This window comes from Heterodontus francisci, chromosome 12, assembly GCF_036365525.1.
Source record: "Heterodontus francisci isolate sHetFra1 chromosome 12, sHetFra1.hap1, whole genome shotgun sequence".
Classification (NCBI taxonomy): Eukaryota; Metazoa; Chordata; class Chondrichthyes; order Heterodontiformes; family Heterodontidae; genus Heterodontus; species Heterodontus francisci.
The window spans coordinates 71,779,863-71,805,442 of NC_090382.1; the positions used below are offsets into that span (position 1 = coordinate 71,779,863).

Here is a 25,580-nt window from a genome sequence, read left to right on the forward strand (position 1 = left end):
CGTAGTTAAATGTAGCTTTGGGGATTGTTGTGTCTCACATATATCGTGTCAAGTTCAAGGGCGAGGAAACAGAATCCACTTTCCACAGTGCAGATGCCTCATTAGTACAAGTTTTAAAAGCAGGCAGCCTTTATCTCTAATATGATCCACCGATTTAAAGAAGTACTGGCGCTTTAACTGTCCCAGTTACATTTTTAAAAGAATATTTTACTGATATGTTAAAGGAAATCAAAATCATGTATCTATATAGCATCTGTTATCAAACGATGTTCCAAAGTGCTTCAGAATGTCCGAAGGATCTTTGATAAAGATTAGATTAGAGATACAGCACTGAAACAGGCCCTTCGGCCCACCGAGTCTGTGCCGAACATCAACCACCCATTTATACTAATCCTACACTAATCCCATATTTCTACCAAACATCCCCATCTGTCCCTATATTTCCCTACCACCTACCTATACTAGTGACAATTTATAATGGCCAATTTACCTACCAACCTGCAAGTCTTTTGGCTTGTGGGAGGAAACCGGAGCACCCGGAGAAAACCCACGCAGACACAGGGAGAACTTGCAAACTCCACACAGGCAGTGCCCAGAATCGAACCCGGGTCCCTGGAGCTGTGAGGCTGCAGTGCTAACCACTGCGCCACTGTGCCGCCCTAAATAATGCAATAAAAATTTCTTTGCAGATGGTAATTCTACTATTTCAGCGTCATAAAATGCATCTATAATAATAATAGTTTTTGGCAGTCCGGACTAGGACCGTTCCTCTTTATTCCAGGTGGCTTCTATCAAATGGATCAAAAATTGTTACATTCAGTAAAATGTTACAATAAGGGGTGTGTCCATGGGTGGGTTTATTTGGTGGACAGTGCCTGGGTTTAGTTTTCGGCACTATTTTCGACTGGGATGGAGGTGAGTAGTGGAAATGAAATCTTTTTTAGCAGCATAAATGTTGTTTCAGGGAAGTGGTTGATACTGCAATTTTTTTTTTAAAAACCCAGTTCTGTTTGTTGTATTAAATTAAAATTTGAGATACGTGAGCATTATCCATGTGGGGCACGTTTAGTTTTCGGCACAATTTTTGACTGAGGTGGAGGTGAGTAGTGGAAATGAAACTTATTTTTAGTGGGATGAGATGCATGACAAATTGGTAAAAATGCTGTTTCAGGGAAGTGTTTCATAACTGCGAGGGGGAAAAAGTAGTGGAAGGTAAGATCCCCATGTTACAGTCAAGTGAGGTGCTGACTCTCTCTCTCTCTCATTCTCTCTCTCTCTCTCTCTCTTTCCTCGGGTGCAGTTAAGCGAGGTACCGACACGCATACGCAGTCTCTCTGAAGTGAGAACAGAAAGTGCTGGAAATAGTCAGTAGGCCTGGCAGCATCTGTGTGGAGAGAAACACAGTTAGCGTTTCAGGTCTGCGACCCTTCATCAGAACTGGAAAGAGTTAGAAATGTAACAGTCTTTGAGCAAGTGAGAGAGGGGAAGGGGAAGAAGGACAAGAAGGAAGGACTGTGGGATAGGACAGAGGGGGGAGAGATTAAATGACAGGTGTCTCTTCTCTTTCTTTCTCTCTCTCTCTCTCTCTCAGGTACGGTCAGGCGAGGTACTCTCTCTCTCTCTCTCTCTCTCTCTCTCCCCCCCCCTTACCCCCGTTCCTCTCCTCTCTTCCCCACCTTCCTCTCCCCTCTTTTCCCCCCCCCGTCTCCCCCACCTCTCCTCCTTCCCCACTTTCCCTCACTCCCCTCTTTCGTCCCCTATTTCTTCTCCCCCGTTCCTCTCCCCACTTTCCTCCCCCTGCGTGGGGGAGGTGGGGGTGGGTGGGTGGGGAATGCATGGGTGATATAGATTGGGGGATGGTGATTGCATAAGAAGAAGGGATGGGAATGATATGAGAGGGGTGAAAGAATTGGGACCGATATTGCATGAGAGGAATGGCTTGGGAAGGATAGAATAACATGGGGTGAGGATTTAAAGTACCGTTGCAATAAAGATATTAATTTCACAACAAATGTTTTGTGGATCTTTGCTAGTATCTAAATAATGTATGATTCAGTGGATTTACAGTTTTAGTAAAAGTTACTAAAACCTATCTTGGAAAATGATTGCTTTAGCATTTTTGTACCAGAACAGAGTAACCTTAACGTTTTAAAGTATTCATTATTTACTAGTTCTGCAATATACTTTTTTTAAAAACAGTTTCATAGTTTCCTTCCCCTTCCCCATCCAATTTAACTCTATTCTCAATATTAATTTATGCATTGAGGCTTCGCTTGTTTTTTTTCTTGTATTAAGCTACCAGATCTCAATAGTTTCTACTTGTGTTGAAAGCAAATGTCTGCTTCCTATGAATCGAGGATTTACTTTATGCACAGAGTATCTTAGAGTCATGATGGCACAGGAGGAGGCCATTCGGCCCATTGAATGCATATCTGGGATAGGGTGCTGCAGGTTGAAGAATGAATCCTTTTACCATTATGGTATGAACCCACAACACACAGTCCTGATTTCTTCAAACTCTTGTATAAACACCAAACTATCAGATGGTGTAGATTGGGCAAAAAACTTCAAAGCTGCTCTTGGGAAGTTTATGTTTAAGAATTACAAGTATGACCTGATGCTAGTGATGTTTTAACTTGTTAACTTACTGGAATTTTTGAGGGGTAATTTAAACAAATGAATAAGGATATGCCAATAGATGTAGTTCACTTAGATTTTCAAAAGCTTTTTGATGAATTTCCTCCTGTGAAGCTAGTAAGGAAACTTAAGACAATGGAACTGTTGTCAAATTTTGTTTCATAATTCTCCTGTGAGGCATTTTGGAATGTATTACTGTAAATATAAGTTGTTGTCCAGGTGGTTTGAGAAATGACTTGATAACAGAAAACATAGGGAAATTATCTGTTTAGGAAAAAGTAAAGAGGGGGCGGCACAGTGGCGCAGTGGTTAGCACCGCAGCCTCACAGCTCCAGCGATCCGGGTTCAATTCTGGGTACTGCCTGTGTGGAGTTTGCAAGTTCTCCCTGTGTCTGCGTGGGTTTTCTCCGGGTGCTCCGGATTCCTCCCACAAGCCAAAAGACTTGCAGGTTGGTAGGTAAATTGGCCATTATAAATTGCCCCTAGTATAGGTAGGTGGTAGGGAAATATATAGGGACAGGTGGGGATGTGGTAGGAATATGGGATTAGTGTAGGATTAGTATAAATGGGTGGTTAATGGTCGGCACAGACTCGGTGGGCCGAAGGGCCTGTTTCAGTGCTGTATCTCTAAAACTAAGTATCGTGTTCTATAAAAGTAGAATGACTATCTACAGAGAGGCTTGGAGCAAGTACATGGATGGTTTAAGATAGATATATTTTAATGTGCAGAAGTGTAGACTAATACATATATTATCAGTTAACAGTAAGTAAAATGGCCAGGATTTTGCAGTCTGCGGTGAAGTGACGGCCCTCATTGTTGACTTCAAAGAAAGCTGTTCATAAAGATCTTGCAATCTCTGTGGCATGGATTTCACCTTTCCTGGTGTTAATTTCAATCAGGCACCAAGTCAAAGGGATCTCCAGGCATTCAGCAACAACAATGCAATTAAGCAAGGTAAACAGCAAATCGTATTGAAGAATTCTGTCAGATAGCAAACCAGAAAGTTAACAGCATTGACTATCCTTCACTTTATCATATAATTTTACAGAGATAAAGATTAAGAGATACACATGGGACCAAGCTGGAAGCTGAAGTATAAACTTAAAAAAATTTTTTTTTAATGTGCAGAATTTTTTTATCATGGAGAAATTTAACATTCCAGAAATGTAAAATTAGTTTTTCACAGGCAGAGAGGTTGTTCAGTAATTACAAACTTAGTATGCCATTAAAAACCCACTTACACCTCATTCAACAAGTGTAACTTTCTTGAGGGTTTTTACAGTGAGACTAAGCGCAAAAGTGGAAGTTCTCATCAATTCAATGATTTCTAATTGATTGCAGTCTGCAGGAATTTCAACAGCGCACCCTATGGAGAAGCGTAGAATCACTGACAGTAACTTTTGGACTTCAGCCTGTAAGTGCTTATGTGTGGTCTCCAGAAGTTGCTGTCAGTTTCAGAGGAGTAATGACAGTAAATGCTGACAGTTTCACCGTCGTTACTACTGCAAAATCCAGGTCAATTTGAAAGTTGGGGCTGAAAAGAACTTGGGAGTGATCATTGATTCTACTCTAAAAGTATCTGGTCAATGTGAGGCAATTATTAATAAGACAAACAAAGTAGTTGGGTACACCTGGAAGGCATTGAACCACTGTTAAAACAATTCTTTATTGACATTATACAAAACAATGGTAAATATGGTGCTTAGTTTTGGTCACCCTACTCAAAGGATTATGGATGCATTAGAAAGGGAAGGCTGAGTAGAATGATTCTAGGACTTGGGGGACTAAGTTAGAAAGATAGGCTCACGCAAGTAAGCATATTTTCTTGTATATTGTGGGCGTAATGGAATTGGAGTCTCTTGCCCTATTGGCATCTATGTAAAGGGGAGGGACAAGGGTAGGACTCCCAATGTTGGGAGTTTACACTTACCAGTCTTCAGTCCAGATCCGGTTTGACATTGGGAGAGGTACACCTGGTCTTGCCAGGTTATACCTTACTATCAACTGCAGAAATGGGGCTCGACCTTGGGGAAAACATTGGGATTGAGGCCTGGAGTCCTGAAAATCATGGGCTCAAAATTTAGTTTTTCATTCTTAAAGGGCTTCTGATAACAGCATTTTTAACTTTTGGAGGGTATCCACCCTCGGTATCAACAAACGTCAGCCACTGTTTGGGACCTCTCCTGAGTGAGTTTTGAGGGTTGGGGCAAATGCTGATTCTCCCCCCACCCTGCCAAATGCTTACTGCTCTTGTTCCCTTCTTCACATCCACTTTGGCGAACCAACAAGCGTTCAATGGTGGGCATGGTACTGGCATAACTGCTAGGACATTCTAGGTGAAGTGCAAGTTTGAAAAAAAAGGCTATTTAACTTTGATTTAGACTGAAGGCTGCAAGTACAAGTTTTGAGCAAGAATAGAGAACATAGATTTGGTTTTAGATTACTAATGATCATTTCAGTTCATTTAGACTTCCACGTGCTTCTTTCTTGCCGGCAGGTATTTGAAGCAGTTATCTCTTGGATAAAGTATGACAAAGAAGCTCGCCTGGACCACATGGCAAAACTAATGGAAAATGTCCGTCTTCCTCTGCTTCCACGGGACTATCTTGTACAGGTTAGCAGTAGTGCTCGCTTGTGGAGTAAAGATGTAGGGTCAGAGCCTGTCAAGATGACTTTTTTTTTATAGTCAGGAAAGTATTTCATTGCTAAATTAAAAAAAAACATATTGTTGCTATCAAACAAAAATAGAAGTGTAGCCAAAAAATATTAATTTTAAGTTGAAAAGGAACAAAGTTCTATCAAATGTGAAATACTTGATGACTTTGTTATGGCCAGGTGAGGTGGGAGTCTCAAGCTCCACTCTTGCCCCTTCCTCTTATCTGACCGCAACAGGGTTTATTCCTTTTAAACAGTAGTTGTGCTTACCACCTTGTGCGTCTGTGAGTGTTTTACCTTTTTCCTTTACTGTGATTGCGAAAGAACCAATCGGACAGGTTTTCTTGAGTTTAAACAAGAAAGAGGTAAGCTTATTATACTTAACACTCTAACCCGATTTAAAAATACTGCAAATAGTTACACAGTCACACATCATTCACCTGAGAATCACACACACAAGTAGATTACAGGAGGGAAAATAGATTTGGTGGTTGGATTAAAATCCAGAATAAATGGAACTTAAATACAGTCTGTAAATCCAGTAGTCATCGGCTGAAGCTGTATTCTTGAAGTCCTTGCTGCTCAAAGTGCACTTTGGTTGACCTGCTTTGCTCAGAGTTGCTTGAAGGCAGAATTGCAGTTGTCTCTCTTCCCCTTATCGCTGGTTGTAGCAGTCTGTAGGCTTGGAGGGTCCCATCCCCTCCACTCCCCTTACAGACATTTTTTCCCCTTGATGTTTTCTGGGGGGAGAGAAAGGAAAGAGAGAGAGACAGGGGAGCAGCAGCCTTCTGAGCTGCTGTCCATTCTGTTACTGCTTGTTTCTTCAGAGATGAACCGGTGGTCACATGGTTCTTCTCAGTCCCCTTGTTTCTAATGAAATTCAAGGTTCTACATGCCCCAGGATGTCCATTCACACTTGGAGGGGGTTGTCTCTTTCAAAGTCAATGGGTGGGGATGGCCTTGACTGCAGTGCTAATGAAGCCATTCTAAGTAATTCATTCACTTAGAGCAAACCATTGGGCTTGTTGGACTTTTTGTCTCCGGTCCAATTTCCTGGTATTTCACATGTAAATGGCAGTGGCCATCTTGGCTACTAGTTTTTTCAAAAGTTACTTGTCGGGTTTTTTCCCATTAAAAGTCTAAGGTAAGTTGCCAACCAATGAAATTAATATGTCCCGTTTAGGGTTTTCCTGACAACTTTCTTTTTCAGAGAATTTATTTTAAAAAACAGGGATATCTTTTATCATTTAAAATAAACTATAATCGAAACATAGAAAACCTACGGCATAGGAGGAGTCCATTTGGCCCATCATGTCTATGTCGGACAACAAAGAGCTAAACAACTTAATCCCACTTTCCAGCTCTTGGTCCATAGCCCTGTAGGTTATGGCACTTCAAGTGCATTTCCAAGTATTCTTCAAATGCAATGAGGGTATCTACCTCTACCATACTTTTTACACAGTGGGTTCCCCACCACCCTTTGGGTGAAAAAAATGTCTTCTCAACTCTCCTCTAATCCTTCTATCAATTGCTTTAAATCTGTGCCCCGGTTATTGACCTATTTGCTAATGGAAATGGGTCTTTCCTATCCGCTCTATCCAGACCCCTCATAATTTTATATGCCTCAATTATATCTCCCCTCAGCCTCCTCTGTTATAAAGAAAACAACTCCAAACTCTCCAATCTTTCCTCATAGCTAAAATTCTCCATTCCTGGCAACATCCTCATAAATCACCTCTGTACCCTCTAGTGTGATCACATTCTTCCTGTAATGCGGTGAACTGAACACAGTACTCTAGTTGTGGCCTAACTAGTGTTTTATACAGTTCTAACATAACTTTCCTGCTCTGGTACCCTATGCCTCAGCCTTGGCCAATAAAGTCAGGTATCCTGTATGCTTCATGACCACCTTACCTACCTGTTCTGCTATCTTTCGGGATCAGTGGACCTGCACTCCATGGTTCTTCTGTTTCTCTACACATCTCAGTATCCGACCATTTATTATTTATTCCCTTCCCTTGCCTTGTTTGCCCTCTCCAAATGCATTATCTCACACTTCTCTGGATTGAATTTCATTTGCTACTGTTCTGCTCGCCTGACCAGCCCATTGATATCTTGCTGCTGTCTACAGCTTTTTTCTCACTATCAACCACATGGGCAATTTTTATATCATTTGCAAACTTCTTAATTAAGCCCCCTACATTTAATTCGAAACTGTTGATATATACCACGAAAAGCAAGGGACCCAGTCCTGAGCCCTGCAGAACCCCACTGGAAACAGTTTTCCAGCCACAAAAACACCCATCGGCCATTACCCTTTGCTTCCTGTCACTGTGCCTATTTCAGATCCAACTTGCCGCTTTCCCTTGGATCCCATGGGCTTTTACTTTTCTGACCAGTCTGCCATGTGGAACCTTGTCAAAAGCCTTGCTAAAATCCATTTACACCAAATCAAACTCGCTACAGCCATGAACAAGTGTGCCTAGTATTAAAAAAAATCAACAATGAAAATACTTAATTCTCATTCATTCAAGAATATTTCAAACTTAATCAAAATATTTTTGTTTTTAAATACATTTCTATAGCAGTAGAATTCACTCATAGACTCAGAGTGATTACAGCACTTAAGGAGGACATTTGGCCCATGGAATCCATGCCGGCAAGCTAATTGATAAGGTCAGGGGTTATTTTTCTTTAGGTAACAAATCTTTCTCAGTTGACAACGTGAATGATCTTGGAGGGCGAGCTTTGTAGAAGGCGCGGCGCACGTGTGACTTGTGCGCTACTGAGTCCCTGCGATATTTCACACGGGGGCTCATCTAAATGGAGGGGGCGGAACAGCCGCCCCCGATGACGTAGAGGGAGTGGCTGATCCTTCCACGGCAACGGCGTCTGGCGCCACCATGCAGGTGCTGACGCCATTTTTAAAGGGCTTTAAGCCTTGACAGCTGATGTAAAATTTTAGAGACCAGCACATTAAATTTCAATTAGAACAGTAAATTGAACATCAAAGCTCTTCTTCCACCCTCCTCCTCAATGATCAAACAATATATTTATTTCCCGCTCCTCGTGCCCCCCCCACCCCAAAAAAAAAATGTTTTGCCGGTGCTGACCTTTCAACCCCAAACTTTTCACTCTTTGCCCTTCAACTCCTTCCCACCATTCCCTCAGCCGGTTGAATCAGTTTTCACTGCTTCCCGCCCACTACCCTGAGAATTTCACTGCTCTCCCCTCCCCACCAGTGTCACGCCTCAGATGTCGGTGTGGACATCCGAAGGCGCGGGTGTTCTGGCTGGTGGCTGGAATATCGACGTGGGACGGCCATTGGGACCAGGTAAGTTTATTTGCATGTATTAAACTTTAATAACATATTGAAATGAAAGCCCTGCCGCCGAGCAGCGGGGAGGGATTGGGGGGTGGGGGGGATGGTGGTTGGTGGTTGCACCGAGGCCTTGCCATCGCCTATAAAATGTGGTGGGGCCTTCTTGCCGTCAGGGGTTGTGGCGACCTCTCCCGGATGAATTTTATGCCCCCCTCCGCCCCCGCCGTGATGCCCGCGCTGGAGAGTGAGTAAAATTCAGCCCCTTGTATGAGGTAATTTTAATATTCTTAGAGTACCTTCTAAGACAGCTGTTACTTTTACTGTTTATCCTTTCCAGGTTAGCAGGGAGGAATTTGATGACGTATCATTTTATTTACATTAGTGTGCATTGCAAATATTGTAATCAGTTGCTGGAATCAGTATTGTGTCACCTTTATTTTGGTGTCAACTTCAAAATATCAAACTCCTCTTTTCTCATTTAACCAAATTTGATTTGATCCCAATTACTGCAGGACATAATGTGATGCAATCAATGTACAAAAATTATGTTTTTCTTTTGCTTTCAGTTTTAGATTTAGGATTAGGGGTGTGCGGTGTTAAAGGACATTTTTTGCTAAATCTGGCAGATTACAATTTATTTTAAATGAGGGATGGTAGCCTTGTGAGGCAGCATTTGTAATAGCTAAATGTCAAGGCATATTTGTTGCTATCCGTTGCTGATGTGACTTACATGCCTGTATCCTCGCTGTATGCAGACTGTAGAAGAAGAGGCTCTGATAAAGAACAATAATACATGCAAAGATTTCCTAATTGAAGCCATGAAATACCATTTACTTCCTCTTGATCAACGGGCTGCAATAAAGACAGCACGCACAAGACCAAGAACACCAATCAGCCTACCCAAGGTAGGAAAGAAAATGTTTTTCAGTTTGAAATAAAAACAGCTGTCAGTATTCTTTTCCTGACGAGTAGTTTTGCGAATGTGTCCTCTACAGGTATGAACGCAGACTAATAAGGCTGCTAACATAGTATAAAACTAACATCCTACACTGAACTAAGATTGGTGAGAAGTAGCTATGGAAAATTTTCTGCTGGCACATTCTTGGCATGGAGCCACATTGACCGGCAGCGCTTAGCGAGAAATTTTGGATTTCATGTTTTTAGTTTCAGGTTTATGCAAGCCTAGCAGGCAAGACTTCATGCTGGAATGTGCAATTAGAAAAATACCCTTCCAATTTAAGCAGAAAGAGATAAACAGTGTTTTATTGTACACCGGGATAAAGACATTGTCAACTAGTGCGACTGGAGACATTGTACCATTTATAGTATAGCACTGTCAGTTATAGGGATACTGGGGTATTGTTCTCATTTGCTCTTGGAATGTGGGTGGTGCTAACAAGCCAGCAGGGGGATGGGAACCGGAGCTACGGATCAGTGGATGGGGCAGCTGTTGAACAGGCAGATACCGAGTGCAGAGAGTCTGTGAGGTAGGTTAGACAGTTGACAGGGCAAAGTTGCAGCCAGTATGATGGGTTGAAGTGTGTCTATTTTAACGCAAGAAGTGTCAGGAATAAGGGTGATGAACTTAGAGCATGGATCAGTACTTGGAGCTACGATGTTGTGGCCATTACGGAGACGTGGATATCACAGGGGCAGGAATGGATGTTGGATGTTCCGGGGTTTAGAAGTTTCAAAAGGAATAGGGAGGGAGGTAAAAGAAGTGGGGGAGTGGCATTGCTAATCAGGGATAGTATCACAGCTGCAGAAAGGGAGGTCGTCGAGGAGGGTTTGTCTACTGAGTCATTATGGGTGGAAGTCAGAAACAGGAAAGGAGCAGTCACTTTGTTGGGAGTTTTCTATAGACCCCCCAATAGCAACAGAGACATGGAGGAACAGATTGGGAGGCAGATTTTGGAAAGGTGCAGAAGTAACAGGGTTGTTGTCATGGGTGACTTCAACTTCCCTAATATTGATTGGAACCTCCTTAGTGCAAATAGTTCGGATGGAGCAGTTTTTGTCAGGTGTGTCCAGGAAGGTTTCCTGACTCAATATGTAGATAGGCCGACTAGAGGGGAGGCTATATTGGATTTGGTGCTTGGCAACGAACCAGGCAGCTGGCAGATCTCTCGGTGGGAGAGCATTTCGGTGATAGTGATCACAACTCCCTGACCTTTACTATAGTCATGGAGAGGGACAGGAGCAGACGAGATGGGAAAATATTTAATTGAGGGAGGGGGAATTACAATGCTATTAGGCAGGAACTGGGGAGCATAAATTGGGAACAGATGTTCTCAGGGAAATGCACGACAGAAATGTGGAGGTTGTTTAGGGAGCACTTGCTGCGACTGCTGGATAGGTTTGTCCCGATGAGGCAGGGAAGGGATGGTAGGGTGAAGGAACCTTGGATGACAAGAGATGTGGAACAGCTAGTCAAGAGGAAGAAGGAAGCTTACTTAAGGTTGAGGAAGCAAGGATCAGACAGGGCTCTAGAGGGTTACAAGGTAGCCAGGAAGGAACTGAAGAATGGACTTAGGAGAGCTAGAAGGGGACATGAAAAAGTCTTGGCGGGTAGGATTAAGGAAAATCCCAAGGTGTTCTACACTTATGTGAGGAACAAGAGGATGGCCAGAGTGAGGGTAGGGCCGATCAGGGATAGTGGAGGGAACTTGTGCCTGGAGTCGGAGGAGGTAGGGGAGGTCCTAAATGAATGCTTTGCTTCAGTATTCAGTAGTGAGAGGGACCTGGTCGTTTGTGAGGACAACGTGGAACAGGCTGATATGCTCGAACAGGTTGAGGTTAAGAGAGAGGATGTGCTGGAAATTTTGAATGATATGAGGACAGATAAGTCCCCGGAGCCAGACGGGATATACCCAAGGATATTAGGGAAGCGAGGGAAGAGATTGTTGCGCCTTTGGCGATGATCTTTGCGTCTTCACTGCCCACTGGAGTAGTACCGGATGATTGGAGGGTGGCAAATGTTGTTCCCTTCTTCAAGAAAGGGAATAGGGATAACCCTGGGAATTATAGACCAGTCAGTCTTACGTCGGTAGTGGGCAAATTATTGGAGAGGATTCTGAGAGACAGGATTTATGATTATTTGGAAAAGCATGGTTTGATTAGAGAGTCAGCATGGCTTTGTGAGGGGCAGGTCATGCCTCACAAGCCTTATTGAATTCTTTGAAGATGTGTCAAAACACATTGATTATGGAAGAGCAGTGGATGTGGTGTATATGGATTTTAGCAAGGCGTTTGATAAGGTTGCACACGGTAGGCTCATTCAGAAAGTAAGGAGGCATGGGATACAGGGAAAGGTGGCTGTCTGGATACAAAATTGGCTGGCCCATAGAAGTCAGAGGGTGGTAGAAAGTATTCAGCATGGAGCTCGGTGACCAGTGGTGTACCACAAGGATCTGTTCTGGGACCTCTGCTCTTTGTGATTTTTATAAATGACTTGGATGAGGATGTGGAAGGCTGGGTTAGCAAGTTTGCCGATGACACGAAGGTTGCTGGAGTTGTGGATAGTGTGGAAGACTGTTGTAGGTTGCAACGGGACATTGACAGGATGAAGAGCTGGGCTGAGAAGTGGCAGATGGAGTTCAACCTGGAAAAGTGTGAAGTGATTCATTTTGGAAGGTCGAATTTGAATGCGGAATACAGGCTTAAAGACAGGATTCTTGGTAGTGTGGAGGAACAGAGGGATCTTGGGGTCCATGTCCATAGATCGCTCAAAGTTGTCACCCAAGTTGATAGGGTTGTTAAGAAGGCGTATGGTGTGTTGGCTTTCATTAACAGGGGGATTGAGTTTAAGAGCCGCGAGGTTATGCTGCAGCTCTATAAGGCCCTGGTTCGACCACACTTGGAATATTGTGTTTAGTTCTGGTCGCCTCATTATAGAAAGGATGTGGAAGCTTTAGAGAGGGTGCAGAGGAGATTTACCAGGATGCTGCCTGGACTGGAGGGCATGTCCTACGAAGAAAGATTGAGGGAGCTAGGGCTTTTCTCATTGGAGCGAAGAAGGATGAGAGGTGACTTGATAGAGGGGTACAAGCTGATGAGAGGCATAGATAGAGTGGATAGCCAGAGACTTTTTCCCAGGGTGGGAAGGGCTATCACCAGGGGGCATAATTTTAAGGTGATTGGAGGAAGGTTTCGGGGAGATGTCAGAGGTAGGTTCTTTACACAGAGAGTGGTGGGTGCGTGGAATGCGCTGCCAGCGGTGGTAGTAGAAGCAGATACATTAGGGGCATTTAAGCGACTCTTGGATAGGTACATGGATGATAGTAGAATGAAGGGTAGGTAGTTAGTTTGATCTTAGAGTAGGTTAAAGGTTCGGCACAACATCGTGGGCCGAAGGGCCTGTACTGTGCTGTACTGTTCTATGTTCTATATTATGTTCTATTTATTACCCATACCTAGTTGCTCTGAGAAGATGGTGGTGGGCCTTCTTGAACTGCGGCCATTTGATGGTATTCCCACAATGGTATCAAGTATGAAATTTGAGAATTATGACTAGTTACGATGAAGAAACGGCAGTATCTGCCCAAGTCACTTGGAAGGTAGCTAGCAGCTGATGATGTTTCCATAATATTGCTGTTCATGACTTTCTTGGCAGTTTGTGTTATGGGACTGGGAGTTGCTGTTGAAGTAAGCTTGGCGAGTTGCAGTACTTGCTTCCAGTGAGCATGGCTCCGTGGTAGGAGGGTATAATCAGAATTGTTTCCCTGTAGCTACATCTGTGTCCTGTAGTGAGTATATACTGAAGTTACAGTACCCTATTTTGGCACTGTGCACTGTATAACACTCAGTTATCGTGATACTGATGGTCTTGCATACATCCAACTGACAAAACATGGAAATGTTGATATAGCCCCTCCCCAAAAAGCTGATAACTTCAAAAAAAAGTTACATGCGAACAGAAAAGGACCAAGGACACTGCTTCATTGGATTTCAGGATTTTTATTAGTCTTTCAGGATCACATTTCACAATTCAGTTTGCTTCCCTGTGAGAAGTCCTTGTGGATGCTGATTTTTGACAGGAGTTTTGAACCTTCTGAACACAGAACAAATGTTTTTGACATGGGTATATGCTCTTTGAACAGTAAGAACTACTTGCAACAGTCTGCTCAACTCTGATGTAGCAGCAACACACTGAACATGTTGCATCCAGAGCACTTAATATTCCTCTTCAATAATCAAACTTGGACAAGCCTCACCACAAAATCAACACTGAACATTTACATGTACATTTATACTTTTACATTTACTAGCTTCTGCAAAGCCCCTCTTCCCAAAGCTTCTCGAACCATAGAAAGGTTTACAGCATAGAAGGAGGCCATTCATTCCATCATATCCATGCCAGCAGAAAAAGAGCTATCCTGCCTAATCCAACCTTCCAGCTCTTGGTGCATAGTCCTGTGGGTTACAACACTTCAAGTGCCGGACAGTTTCCTCCTCTACCACCCTGTCAGGCAATGAGTTTCAGACCGCCAGCACCCTTTGGGTGAAAACATTACTCTTCAACTCCTCCCTCATCCTTCTACCAATTACTTAAATCTATGCCCCCTGGTTATTAACCTCTCTGCTAATGGAAACAAATCCTTCCTATCCACTGTAATTTTATACACCTCGTTTTATCTCCCCGGACCTCTGTTGCAAAGAAAAGAATGCCAGCCCATCCAATCTTTCCTCAACTAAAATTCTCCATTCCTGGCACCATCCTCGTAAATCTCCTCTGTACTCTCCCGAGTGTGATCACATCCTTCCTGTAATGCAGTGACCAGAACTGTATGCAGTACTCTAGCTGCGGTCTAAAAAGTTCTAGCATAACCTTCCTGCTTTTAAAATGTAGGCCTCAGCCAATAAAGGAAAGTATCCTGTATGCGTTATTGACCACCTTTTCCAACTGTCCTGCTACCTTTGGGGAATCTATGAACATGCACTCCAAGGTTGCTGAACTCTTCAGTATCCTATCATTTATTGTGTATTCCTTTGTCTTATTTGTCAATACCCTCCCCAATCGCACGAGCAAAACGTCCGGCAAGGAACTCAGTTCCGACTCTGCTCAGGTGCAACCCGTCTGGCCTGAACAGGCCATCTCTCCCAGAACCGGTCCCAATGTCCCAAGAATCTAAAGCCCTCCCTCTTGCACCAACTTTCTAGCCACGCATTCATCTGTCTTACCCTCCTAATCCTGTACTCACTTGCGCTTGGCACTGGGAGTAATCCGAAGATGACTACTTTTGAGGTCCTGCTTACTAATTTTCTAACTAGCTGCCTAAATTCTGACTGCAGGACCACATCCCTCATTCTGCCCATGTCGTCGGTTCTGATGTGGACCACAACTGCAGTCTCTCAGTGGCATCCTTGACCCTGGCACCAGGGTGGCAACACACCATCCTGAAATCACGTTTGCGGACGTAGAAACACCTATCTACTTCCGTAACTATCGAATCACCTATCACTATGGCTCTTCCTGTCTTCCTTGTACTCCGCTGTGCAGCTGAGCCACCCGTGGTGCCAAGGACCTGGCTCTGGCTGCACTCCACAGATGAGCCATCTATCTCCTCAGAACTGAATACTGGTTGGAGAACCCACAGAAAACAGCGAGTGGAGGTAAATGTTTGCTTTTCAGACTGGAGGATGACAGACAGTGGTGTTCCCCAAGGGTCAGTGCTAGGACCACTGCATTTTTTGCTATATATAAATGACTTGGATCTTGGAATACAGAGTAGAATTTCAAAATTTGCCAATGATACCAAACTGGAGGATGAAACGAACCATCTTCAACATTATAGGCTATCAGAATGGGCAGACAAGAGACAGATGGAATTTAATACAGAGAAGTGTGAGGTGATGCATTTTGGCAGAAGAGATGGGGTGAGGCAGTATAGATTTACTGGTGAAGTTCTAAAGCGTGTGCAGGAACAGAGGGAACTGGGGGTTGCATGTGCATCGATCTTTGAAGGTGGCTGGGCATATTGAGAGAGTGGTTAGCAAAGCATATGGGATCTTGGACTGCATAAATAGAGACATAGAGTACCAAAGCAAGGAAGTTACGCTGAACCTGTATAAAGCTTTGGTTAGACTGGTGTCCAGTTCGAGCCACCAATTTTAAGAAGGATGTGAGGGCCCTTGAGAGAGTGCAGAGGAGATTTACCAGAATGGTTCCAGGGATGGGGGATTTTAGTTACAAGGTTATTTTAGAAAAGCTGGGGTTGTTCTCCCTGGAGCAAAGGAGTTTGAGGGGAGATTTGTTAGAGGTGTACAGGATTATGACAGGCTTAGATAAGTTACACAAGGAAAAGCTGTTCCCGTTAACTGATTATATAAGGACTAGGGGACACAAATTGAAGGTTTTGGGCAAGAGATGCAGGGGAAAAGTGAGGAAGAACTTTTTTACGCAGCGAGTGGTAATGACCTGGAACACTCTGCCTATAAGGGTGGTGGAAGCGGAGACAATCAATTATTTCAAAATGAAATTGGATGGGTACTTGAAAGAAATAGACTTGCAGGGCTACGGGGATCGAGCAGGGGAGTGGGACTTACTGGAATGCTGTGTGGAGAGCCAGCATAGACTTGATAGGCCAAATGGCCTCCTTCTCTGCTGTAAATGACTCTAAAGTTGGTTGAGTGACTGGAAACAGAGAGTAGTATCTGTGGTTAACTAAAAAAAAGTTAAAGTAAACTTAAAGTAAAAGCATATCATTGTGCAAAGATGTGTGGCAGATCAGAAGATTGGACAGAATATAAAAAACAGCAAAGCATGACTAAAAGATTAAAAAGGAGGAAAAATTAGAGTACAAGAGAAAGCTGGCGAGAAATATAAAGATATATAGTAAGAGTTTCTATCGATATTTTAAAAAGAATAGAGTTAACAAAGTGCGCGTTGGTCCTATAGAAAGTGAATCTGGGGAATTAATAAGGGAAAGTAAGGAGGTGGCAGTTGAATTGAACAGGTTGTAAGATTTGATAAGATAGGGGTGTTTTATACCCTCTTCTAAGGTGGGAACAGACTTGGCAGCACAAAGCTTGTTATGAATCAACTTTATTGGGATAAAGGTAGGGTTAAGTTTGTTAAGTTTTCAGATAAACCATAGTCACAAACTCAGGCAGTAATTAACAGTCTAACACAGATAATAGCCGTATTAGAGACTGGATGGCAGAGTGCACGACTAGTTTCTTTTGTAGCTTTTGGTCTTCAGGTTTCCCTTGTCAGTCTCTTTCTCTAGCTCTATCTCTCTCTCGTCTCTTGTTGTTCTTCTCTGCCATACAGTATCAAAGACAGGACTTTTATCCTGGCAGCGTTCCAATTAACCCTCCCCTCTCCCAATCAGTGATTAGCTATGTATCAAAAGATGCCTTTCTTAACCAACCAAAGATCGTTTTGTGATGGTTGCTAACCTTTCAGATTTGTGCAAGTAGTACCCCTTTGTGTTGACTACTTTATCTCGCTTTTACATTTCGAGGTTCCTTATCTCCTTACAAGGCAAATCTACACAGAAGCTGTTTACACTGTCTGCTCTCAAGGTCTCACTCTTGTACAGCAAGTAAGCATTGTAAAACTTGACACAATCTCCCAGAATCCCTCTGCCTTGACATCTTGTCTATACTGTGTCCTATTTCCTAAGTGTTTCGACTTTACCATACTACAAAGAGTTCTAATAAAGCTAAATGTTAGTTAATGATAATAAGTTAGTTGTTAGTTTATAATAGCTGGAGTTTAACAATTAGTACGTTGGTTAGTAACTTTCAGTAACCTGATAATCCTGGACGGTATTTTGCATCGGTCTTCACTATAGAGGATACAAGTAACGTCCCAGAAATAGCTGTAAATCAGGAAGTGGAAGGGAGCGAGCAACTCAGGAAAATTATAATCACCAGGGAAGTGGGACTGAGCAAATTGTTGGAGCTGCAGGCTGACGAGTCTCCGGATCCTGATGGACTTCATCCCAGGGTCTTAGAAGAAGTGGCTAGTGAAATAGTTGATGCGTTGCTTTTATTTTTCCAAAATTCCCTAGATTTGGGGAAGGTTTTATTAGATTGGGAAATAGTGAATGTAACTCCTTTATTCAGAAAGGGAGGGCGATGGAAAGCAGGAAATTACAGGCCACTTAGCTTAACATCTGTCATGGGAAAATGTTAGAAGCAATTATTTAAGACGTTACAGTAGGGCACTTAGAAAAATTCAAGATAATCAGGCAGAGTCAGCATGGTTTTGTGAAAGGGAAATCGTGTTTAACCAATTTATTGGAGTTCTTTGAAGAAGTAGCATGTGCTGTGAATAATGGGGAATTGGTGGATGTACTGTACTTAGATTTCCAGAAGGCATTTGATAAGGTGCCATATCAAAGGTTATTTCAGAAAATAAAAGCTCATGGTGTAGGGAGTAACATATTATCATGGATAGAAGATTGCCTAGCTAACAGGAAACAGAGAGTAGACATAAATGGGTCATTGTTTGGTTGGCAAGATGTAACGAGTGGTGTGCCACAAGGATCATTGCTGGGGCCTCAACTTTTTACCATTTGGAGAAATGACTTGGATGAAGGGACCGAAGGTATGGTTACCAAATTTGCTGATGAGACAAAGATAGGTAGGAAAGTAAGTTGTGAAGAGGACATAAGGAGGCTGCAAAGGGATGTAGATAGGTTAAGTGAGTGGGCAGAGATCGAGCAAATGGAGTATAATGTGGGAAAATGTGAAATTGTCCATTTTGGCAGAAGAATAAAAAAGAAGTATATTATCTAAATGGTGAGAGATTGCAGAGTTCTGAGATGCAGAGGGTTCTGGGTGTCCTAGTGCATGAATTGCAAATGGTTAGTATGCAGATACAGTAAGTAATTAGGAAAGCTAACAGAATGTTATCGTTTATTGCGAAGGGAATTGAATACAATTGGAGGTTATGCTTCAGTTATACAGGGCATTGGTGAGACCACATCTGGAGTACTGTGTACAGTAGTGGTCTCCTTATTTAAGGAAGGATGTAAATGCATTGGAAGCAGTTCAGAGAAGGTTTACTAGACTAATACCTGGAATGGGTGGGTTGTCTTAAGAAAGGTTAGACAGGCTAGGCTTGTATCCACTGGAGTTTAGAAGAGTAAGAGGTGACTTGATTAAAACATATAAGATCCTGAAGGGTCTTGACAGGGTGGATGTGGAAAGGATGGTTCCTCTTATGGGAGAATCTAGAGCTTAGGATGTCTCTGTTTTCAAAATCAGGGGTCGCTCATTTAAGACAGAGATGAGGAGAATATTTTTCTCTCAGTGGGTCGTGAGACTTTGGAATACACTTCCTCAAAAGGCAGTGGAAGCAGAGTCTTTGTTTATTTTTAAGGCAGAGGTAGATAGATTATTGATGAGCAAGGGGGGGTGAAAGGTTATTTGTGGTAGGCAGGAATGTGGAGTTGAGGTTACAATCAGATCAGCCATGATCTTGTTGAATGGCAGAGCAGACCCGATGGGCTGAGTGGCCTACTTCTGCTGCTAATTTGTATGTTTTTATGTTCGGTGGATGTTAAAGGTCCCATGGCACTATTTTGAAGAAGAGCAGGTGATTTATGCCCGGTGTCCTGGCCAATATTTATCCCTCAATCAACATCACAACAACAGATTATCTGGTCATGATCATATTGCTGTTGGTGGGAGTTTGCTGTGTGCAGAATTGACTGCCTCATTTCCTACATTAGAGTCATAGAGTCTTTCACGGCATAGAAATCGACCATTCGGCCCTTCGTGTCCATGCCCGCACCATGCAAAGCAATCTAGTGAGTACATCACAACAGTGACTACACTTGAAAAGTGCTTCATTTGCTTTAAAGCGCTTTGAGATGTACGGTGGTGGTGAACAGTGCTATATAAATGCAGGTCTGTCTGTCTGTCTGCAGGACCACTTCTTTTCTATATCTATATTAATGACCTAGACTTGGGTGTAAAGCAGGGTTGTCCGAACTTTTCGGGCAGAGGGCCGCATTATGATTTTTGTGTAGCCCGGGGGCCGGTGAGCAAATTTTGAAAGATAAAGGCATTAAAAATCTATCTTACCAATGAAAACAAGAACAACTGTGCATTTTTGTGAAGGAGATTTAAATGAGAAGACTAATTTATTAACTTACTTTCTCGTCACTATATTGAAACTGATTTAGTGACCTACCTGGCATTGTTTTTGCTTGCATAAGTCAAATCAATCTCTGCCCGCACACTTGACGTAGCGATGCAGAGTATTCTGGATAGATTTACATCTGTCAGGAGAGACTTTGATCTCCCTTCTTCCCCCCCCCCCCCTTCCTGCGCTTTGTGTGTGTGTGTGTCTCGATCTCTCTTCCCTCCCCCATCCCCTCTCGGGCAAGGGGACACAAAATGAAAGTTTTGTGCAAAAGGTGCAGGGGAAATATGAGGAAGCACTTTTTTACACAGTGGGGGTGGTAATGGCCGGGAACTCGCTGCCCACAAGGGTGGTGGAAATGGAGACGATCAATGACTTGAAGAGGAAGTTGGATGACCACCTGAGATAAATAGACACTGGGCTACAGGGCTTGAGCCAGGGAGCAGGACTGACTGCAAAACTCCATGGAGAGCCGATATCGGTTCAATGGACAGAATGGCCTCCTTCTGTGCCTTAAGTATATGACTCTTTTACTCTCTTCCCCCCCCCCCCCCGGTCTCTCTCTCGCTCTCTCCCCCTCTCTGCTTCTCTTCATCTGTCTCTTTCTCCCCCCTCTCTTTCCCTCTCCACCCCTCTCTCTGTATCACTTATCACTTCTCTCCGCCCCCCCCCGGCTCCACTCCCGTGTCTCCACTGTTCCCCCTGCTTTCTCTGTCCCCCTACTCTTTCTGTCCCCGCCCCCCCACTCTCTCTGTTCCACCCCGCTCTCTCTGTTCCACCCCGCTCTCTCTGTTCCACCCCGCTCTCTCTGTTCCACCCCGCTCTCTCTGTTCCCCCCCGCTCTCTCTGTTCCCCCCCGCTCTCTCTGTTCCCCCCCGCTCTCTCTGTTCCCCCCCGCTCTCTCTGTTCCCCCCCGCTCTCTCTGTTCCCCCCCGCTCTCTCTGTTCCCCCCCGCTCTCTCTGTTCCCCCCCGCTCTCTCTGTTCCCCCCCGCTCTCTCTGTTCCCCCCCGCTCTCTCTGTTCCCCCCCGCTCTCTCTGTTCCCCCCCGCTCTCTCTGTTCCCCCCCGCTCTCTCTGTTCCCCCCCGCTCTCTCTGTTCCCCCCCGCTCTCTCTGTTCCCCCCCGCTCTCTCTGTTCCCCCCCGCTCTCTCTGTTCCCCCCCGCTCTCTCTGTTCCCCCCCGCTCTCTCTGTTCCCCCCCGCTCTCTCTGTTCCCCCCCGCTCTCTCTGTTCCCCCCGCTCTCACTGTTCCCCCCCGCTCTCACTGTTCCCCCCCGCTCTCTCTGTTCCCCCCCCGCTCTCTCTGTTCCCCCCCCGCTCTCTCTGTTCCCCCCCCGCTCTCTCTGTTCCCCCCCCGCTCTCTCTGTTCCCCCCCCGCTCTCTCTGTTCCCCCCCCGCTCTCTCTGTTCCCCCCCCGCTCTCTCTGTTCCCCCCCCCGCTCTCTCTGTTCCCCCCCCCGCTCTCTCTCCGTTCCCCCCCGCTCTCTCTCCGTTCCCCCCCGCTCTCTCTCTTCCCCCCCGCTCTCTCTCTCTCTCTCCCTGTCCCCCTCTCACAGTTGCAGAGAACAGGTTAGTCAGTTCTTTTTTTTAAAAAAGTATCGTGCTGTCAGTTTCACAGGTGACAGCTGCTGACATCTGGAAGAGCGGTTTCCCAGTAACTTGGGGTTTCCCGGCGGATTTAAAAAAAAAATGTCAGAACCCTGAAAACTCCAAGTCTGTTGGGAAAGCCCCATACCCGTAGTCAACAGATGTCACTTGTGAAATTGGCAGTGCAATATTTTAAAAGTCGGACTGACAAAGGGAAATTTCCCATCTCCAGTCATGGGGAGGATGAGGAACGGCCCCGGGAACAGTTTACCCCCGTGGGCCGAATGGAAACGTTTGGCGGGCCAGATTCTGGCCTGTGGGCTCTATGTTGGATAACCCTGGTGTACGGGGTACGATTTCAAAATTTGCAAATGACACAAAACCTGGAAGTATTATGAGTGACGCCCTACCAAATTGACGGCCGTGAAAGATGCCTCACGCACTGTGAAATCTTGGGCCCCCTTGAAATTAGCTATTTTGCCATCTTCGCGCGTTGCACTCATTGACACAAGGCTGAACTTGCTGATTGCTGGGCATGTTGCAAACATTACACATTTTACTGATTGACGCAAGGCTCAACTCGCTGATTGATAGATGAAGGAGGGCTTCTGGTGCAATTTTGAGAGTAGCAGTCTTAAGTTTTAGCAGATAAGTGAGAATGCCAGAATAAGCAAATCAAAAACGTCCACAACCATTACTGCAGCATATTGAGTGAAAGAGTTTGGAAGCCAAATTCTGCATGCCGATGGTGATGTACTGTTTTATATAAGTTGTAATGTTTCATTGGATCTCACATGGTGGGCAACAATCGCAGCAGAAGGACAGCATCCAACACCGCACTGCTGGAAAACAAACGCGCAAAAAAAAGGAACGATTTCATCTCTTTTTAAGAAGTTAACAGAGGGCTCAGAGAATTGTTAGTTGCTTACAATGGAACTTGTGGGTGCTTTTGCAAGCGCCAGCGTACCATTGGAAAAACTTGATCACCCAAAGCTGCAGGCACTCATTCAACATAATGTGCAAAATGGTCGTTGCTTGCCAAAAGCAAGCAAAACACAACAGGACTACCTACCGAAGGTTTTTGCTACATATTGGGAGGGCTATTCCAACAAACTCTGTAAACATAAGAACTAGGAGCAGGAGTAGGCAATTCAGCCCCTCGAGCCTGCTCCGCCATTGAATACAATCATGGCTGATCACATCTCAGCCTCAACTCCACTTTCCTGTCCGTTCTCCATAACCCTTCATCCCTTTACTAATTAAAAATCTGTCTATCTTCTCCTTAAATTTACTCAATGTCCCGGCATCCACCTCACTGTGGGGTAGTGAATTCCACAGACTCACGACTCTTTGAGAGAAGTAATTTCTCCTCATCTCTGTTTTAAATCTGCTACCCGTTATCCTAAAACTATGACCTTTCATTCTAGATTGCCTCACAAGAGGAAACATCCTCTCTACGTCTACTTTGTCAATCCCCTTAATCATCTTATATACCTCAATTAGATCTCCTCTCATTTTTCTAAACTCGAGAGAGTAAAGGCCTAAACTGCTCAATCTCTCTTCATATGACAAACCCCTCATCTCTGGAATCAATCTAGTGAACCTCCTCTGAACTGCCTCCAATGCAACTACATCTCTCCTCAAGTAAGGGGACCAAAACTGTACACAGTACTCTAGGTACGGTCTCACTAATGCCTTGTACAGTTGCAGCAATACTTCCCTACTTTTCTACTCTATTGCTTCAGCAATAAATGCCAAAATTCCATTTGCCTTCCTTATTACCTGCTGCACCTGCATACTAGTTTTCTGCGATTCATGCACGAGGACACCCAGATCCCTCTGTACCGAAGCACTCTGAAGTTTCTCTCCATTTAGATAATAATTTGCCTTTCTATTCTTCCGACCAAAATGGATAACCTCACACTTATCCACGTTAAACTCCATCTGCCAAATTTTGGCCCATTCACCTAACTATCCATATCCATTTGTAAATTTCTTATTTCTTTATTGCAACTTACTATCCTACCTATTTTGGTGTCATCTGCAAATTTGGCTATAGTACCTTCTATCCTTGCATCCAAGTCATTAATATAGATTGTAAATAGTTGGGGCCCGAGGACCGAACCCTGTGGCACCCCACTAGTTACATGTTGCCAACCAGAAAAGGACCCATTTATCCCGACACTCTGTTTTCTGTTGGTTAGCCAATCCTCTATCCAAGCTAATAAATTGCCCCTAACCCCATGTGATCTTACCTTGTGTATTAACCTTTTGTGTAGCACCTTATCAAATACCTTCTCGAAGTCCAGATATACTATATCTACAGGATCCCCATTATCCACTTTACTTATTACATCTTTAAAGACCTCGGCAAATTAGTCAAACACGATTTACCCTTCATAAAACCATGTTGTCTCTGATGGATTGTGTTTTGACTTTCTAAATGTCCTGTTATTACTTCCTTAATAATGGATTCTAACAATTTCCCAATGACAGATGTTAAACTAACTTGTCTATAATTTCCTACTTTCTTCCTCCCTCCTTTTTTGAATACGGGCATTATATTAGCATTTTTCCAATCCATTGGAACCTTTCCTGCATCCAGGAAATTTTGGAATATTATAACCAATGGATCCACTATCTCCTCTGCCACTTCCTTTAAGACCCTAGGATGTAGGCCATTAGGCCCTGGGGACTTGTTTGCCTTCAATTCCACTAGTTTGCTCAGCACTTTTTCCCTAGTGATGATGATTGTTCTAAGTTCCTCCCTTCCTATAACCTCTGCATTACTTGTTACTATTGGGATGGTACTAGTGACCTGCAGCGTGAAAACTGAGGTAAAATGCTGATTTAGTGTCTCCGTCATTTCTGTGTTCCCCACCTTTAACTCCCCAGTCTCATCCTCCAAGGGACCAGCATTCACCTTAGCTACTCTCTTCCCTTTTATATACTTAGAGAAGCTTTTGCTATCTGTTTTTATATTTTGCGCTAGTTTTCTTTCATAATTTACCTTTGCTCTTTTTATTACTTTTTTAGTAACCCTTTGTTGATCTTTAAAAGTTTCCCAATCTTCCAGCCTGCCACTGGCCTTTGCAATATAGTATGCCTCAGTTTTTGTCTTTATGTTGCCCTTAACTTCCTTGTTTAGCCATGGATGTTTTTTCCCCCTCTTACAATCTTTCTTCCTCTCTGGAACATATTTTAGTTGGGAGGATTTGAATATCTCCTTAAACATCTGCCACTGCTCATCAACTGTCCTACCTTTCAGTCTTCCTGCCCAGTCCACTAGGGCCAAGTCTGTCCTCATGCCTATGTTTAACTCCAGAATGTTAGTGTGGGACTCCAGTTTCTCGCCTTCAAACTGAATTTGAAATTCTAGCATGCTATGATCACTCTTCCCGAGAGGATCCTCAATTATGAGATCATTAATTAATCCCACCTCATTACACAATACCAAATTTAGAATAGCCTGCTCCCTGGTTGGTTCCACAACATATTGCTCCAAAAGAAATCTCTAATACATTCAATGCGCTCTCCCTCGAGGCTCCCCTTGCCAATATGATTAATTCAGTCTATATGCATATTGAAATCCCCCATGATGATTGCCGTACCTTCCTTACAAACCCCCAGTATTTCCTGGTTTATACTGTGCCCCGCTGCGGAACTACTGTTTAGGGATCTATAGATTACTCCCACCAGGGTCTTCTTTTCCTTGCTGTTTCTACACAGACTGATTCTACGTCTTGATCTCCAGTGCCTATATCATTGGGATGCAGAGAGAGCTGTGTCTAAACAGAGATAGGTGTTCATAGCGCAGAGACAGGGAATAAAGAAAGAGACCGTTGCAGGTAGCTCCATGCTCGCATTCAGCCACTGTCTTCAGTGAGTAAAGGATGTGAACTGTTTATAGTCAGCGTTTTACAATGGTTTTCGAGTATACAATAAATGCCATTTGAAAACAGAAACCTCCTATGTCTTTTTTTTTCTTTTAAATAGACCATTTTCATGGTTTGTTGCGACAGTGAAATTTACAATTTAAATATGTGAAATTAACGATTCTTAAAATACGGTGACTGTGAAATTTGTAAAATTTGATGGTGAATTTGGAAGGGCCCTACTTATGAGCTGTGCGGAGGATATACTTCAAGAGGATATATACAGGCTGGTGGAATGGGCAGATATGTGGCAGATGAAATTTAATGCAGAGAAGTGTGAAGTGATTCATTTTGGTAGGACAAACCATTTGGGGCAATATGAAATAAACATAGGAACAGGAGCA

General features: G+C 43.7%; 1 protein-coding gene across 13 annotated transcripts in view; it reads left to right on the forward strand.

Moving 5' to 3' along the window:
* LOC137375917 (kelch-like protein 3) overlaps positions 1 to 25,580 on the forward strand; it is a 193,687-nt gene that overhangs the window by 116,055 nt on the left and 52,052 nt on the right. For 12 of the 13 annotated variants that reach the window (XM_068043599.1, XM_068043612.1, XM_068043604.1 and 9 more), the window contains 2 exons: positions 5,136 to 5,252; positions 9,371 to 9,520. The exons of the other annotated variant lie outside the window; for it this stretch is intronic. In XM_068043599.1, the coding sequence (XP_067899700.1) occupies positions 5,136 to 5,252; positions 9,371 to 9,520 (267 nt within the window). The remainder of the gene's footprint in view (positions 1 to 5,135; positions 5,253 to 9,370; positions 9,521 to 25,580) is intronic. 13 annotated transcript variants of the gene reach the window in all.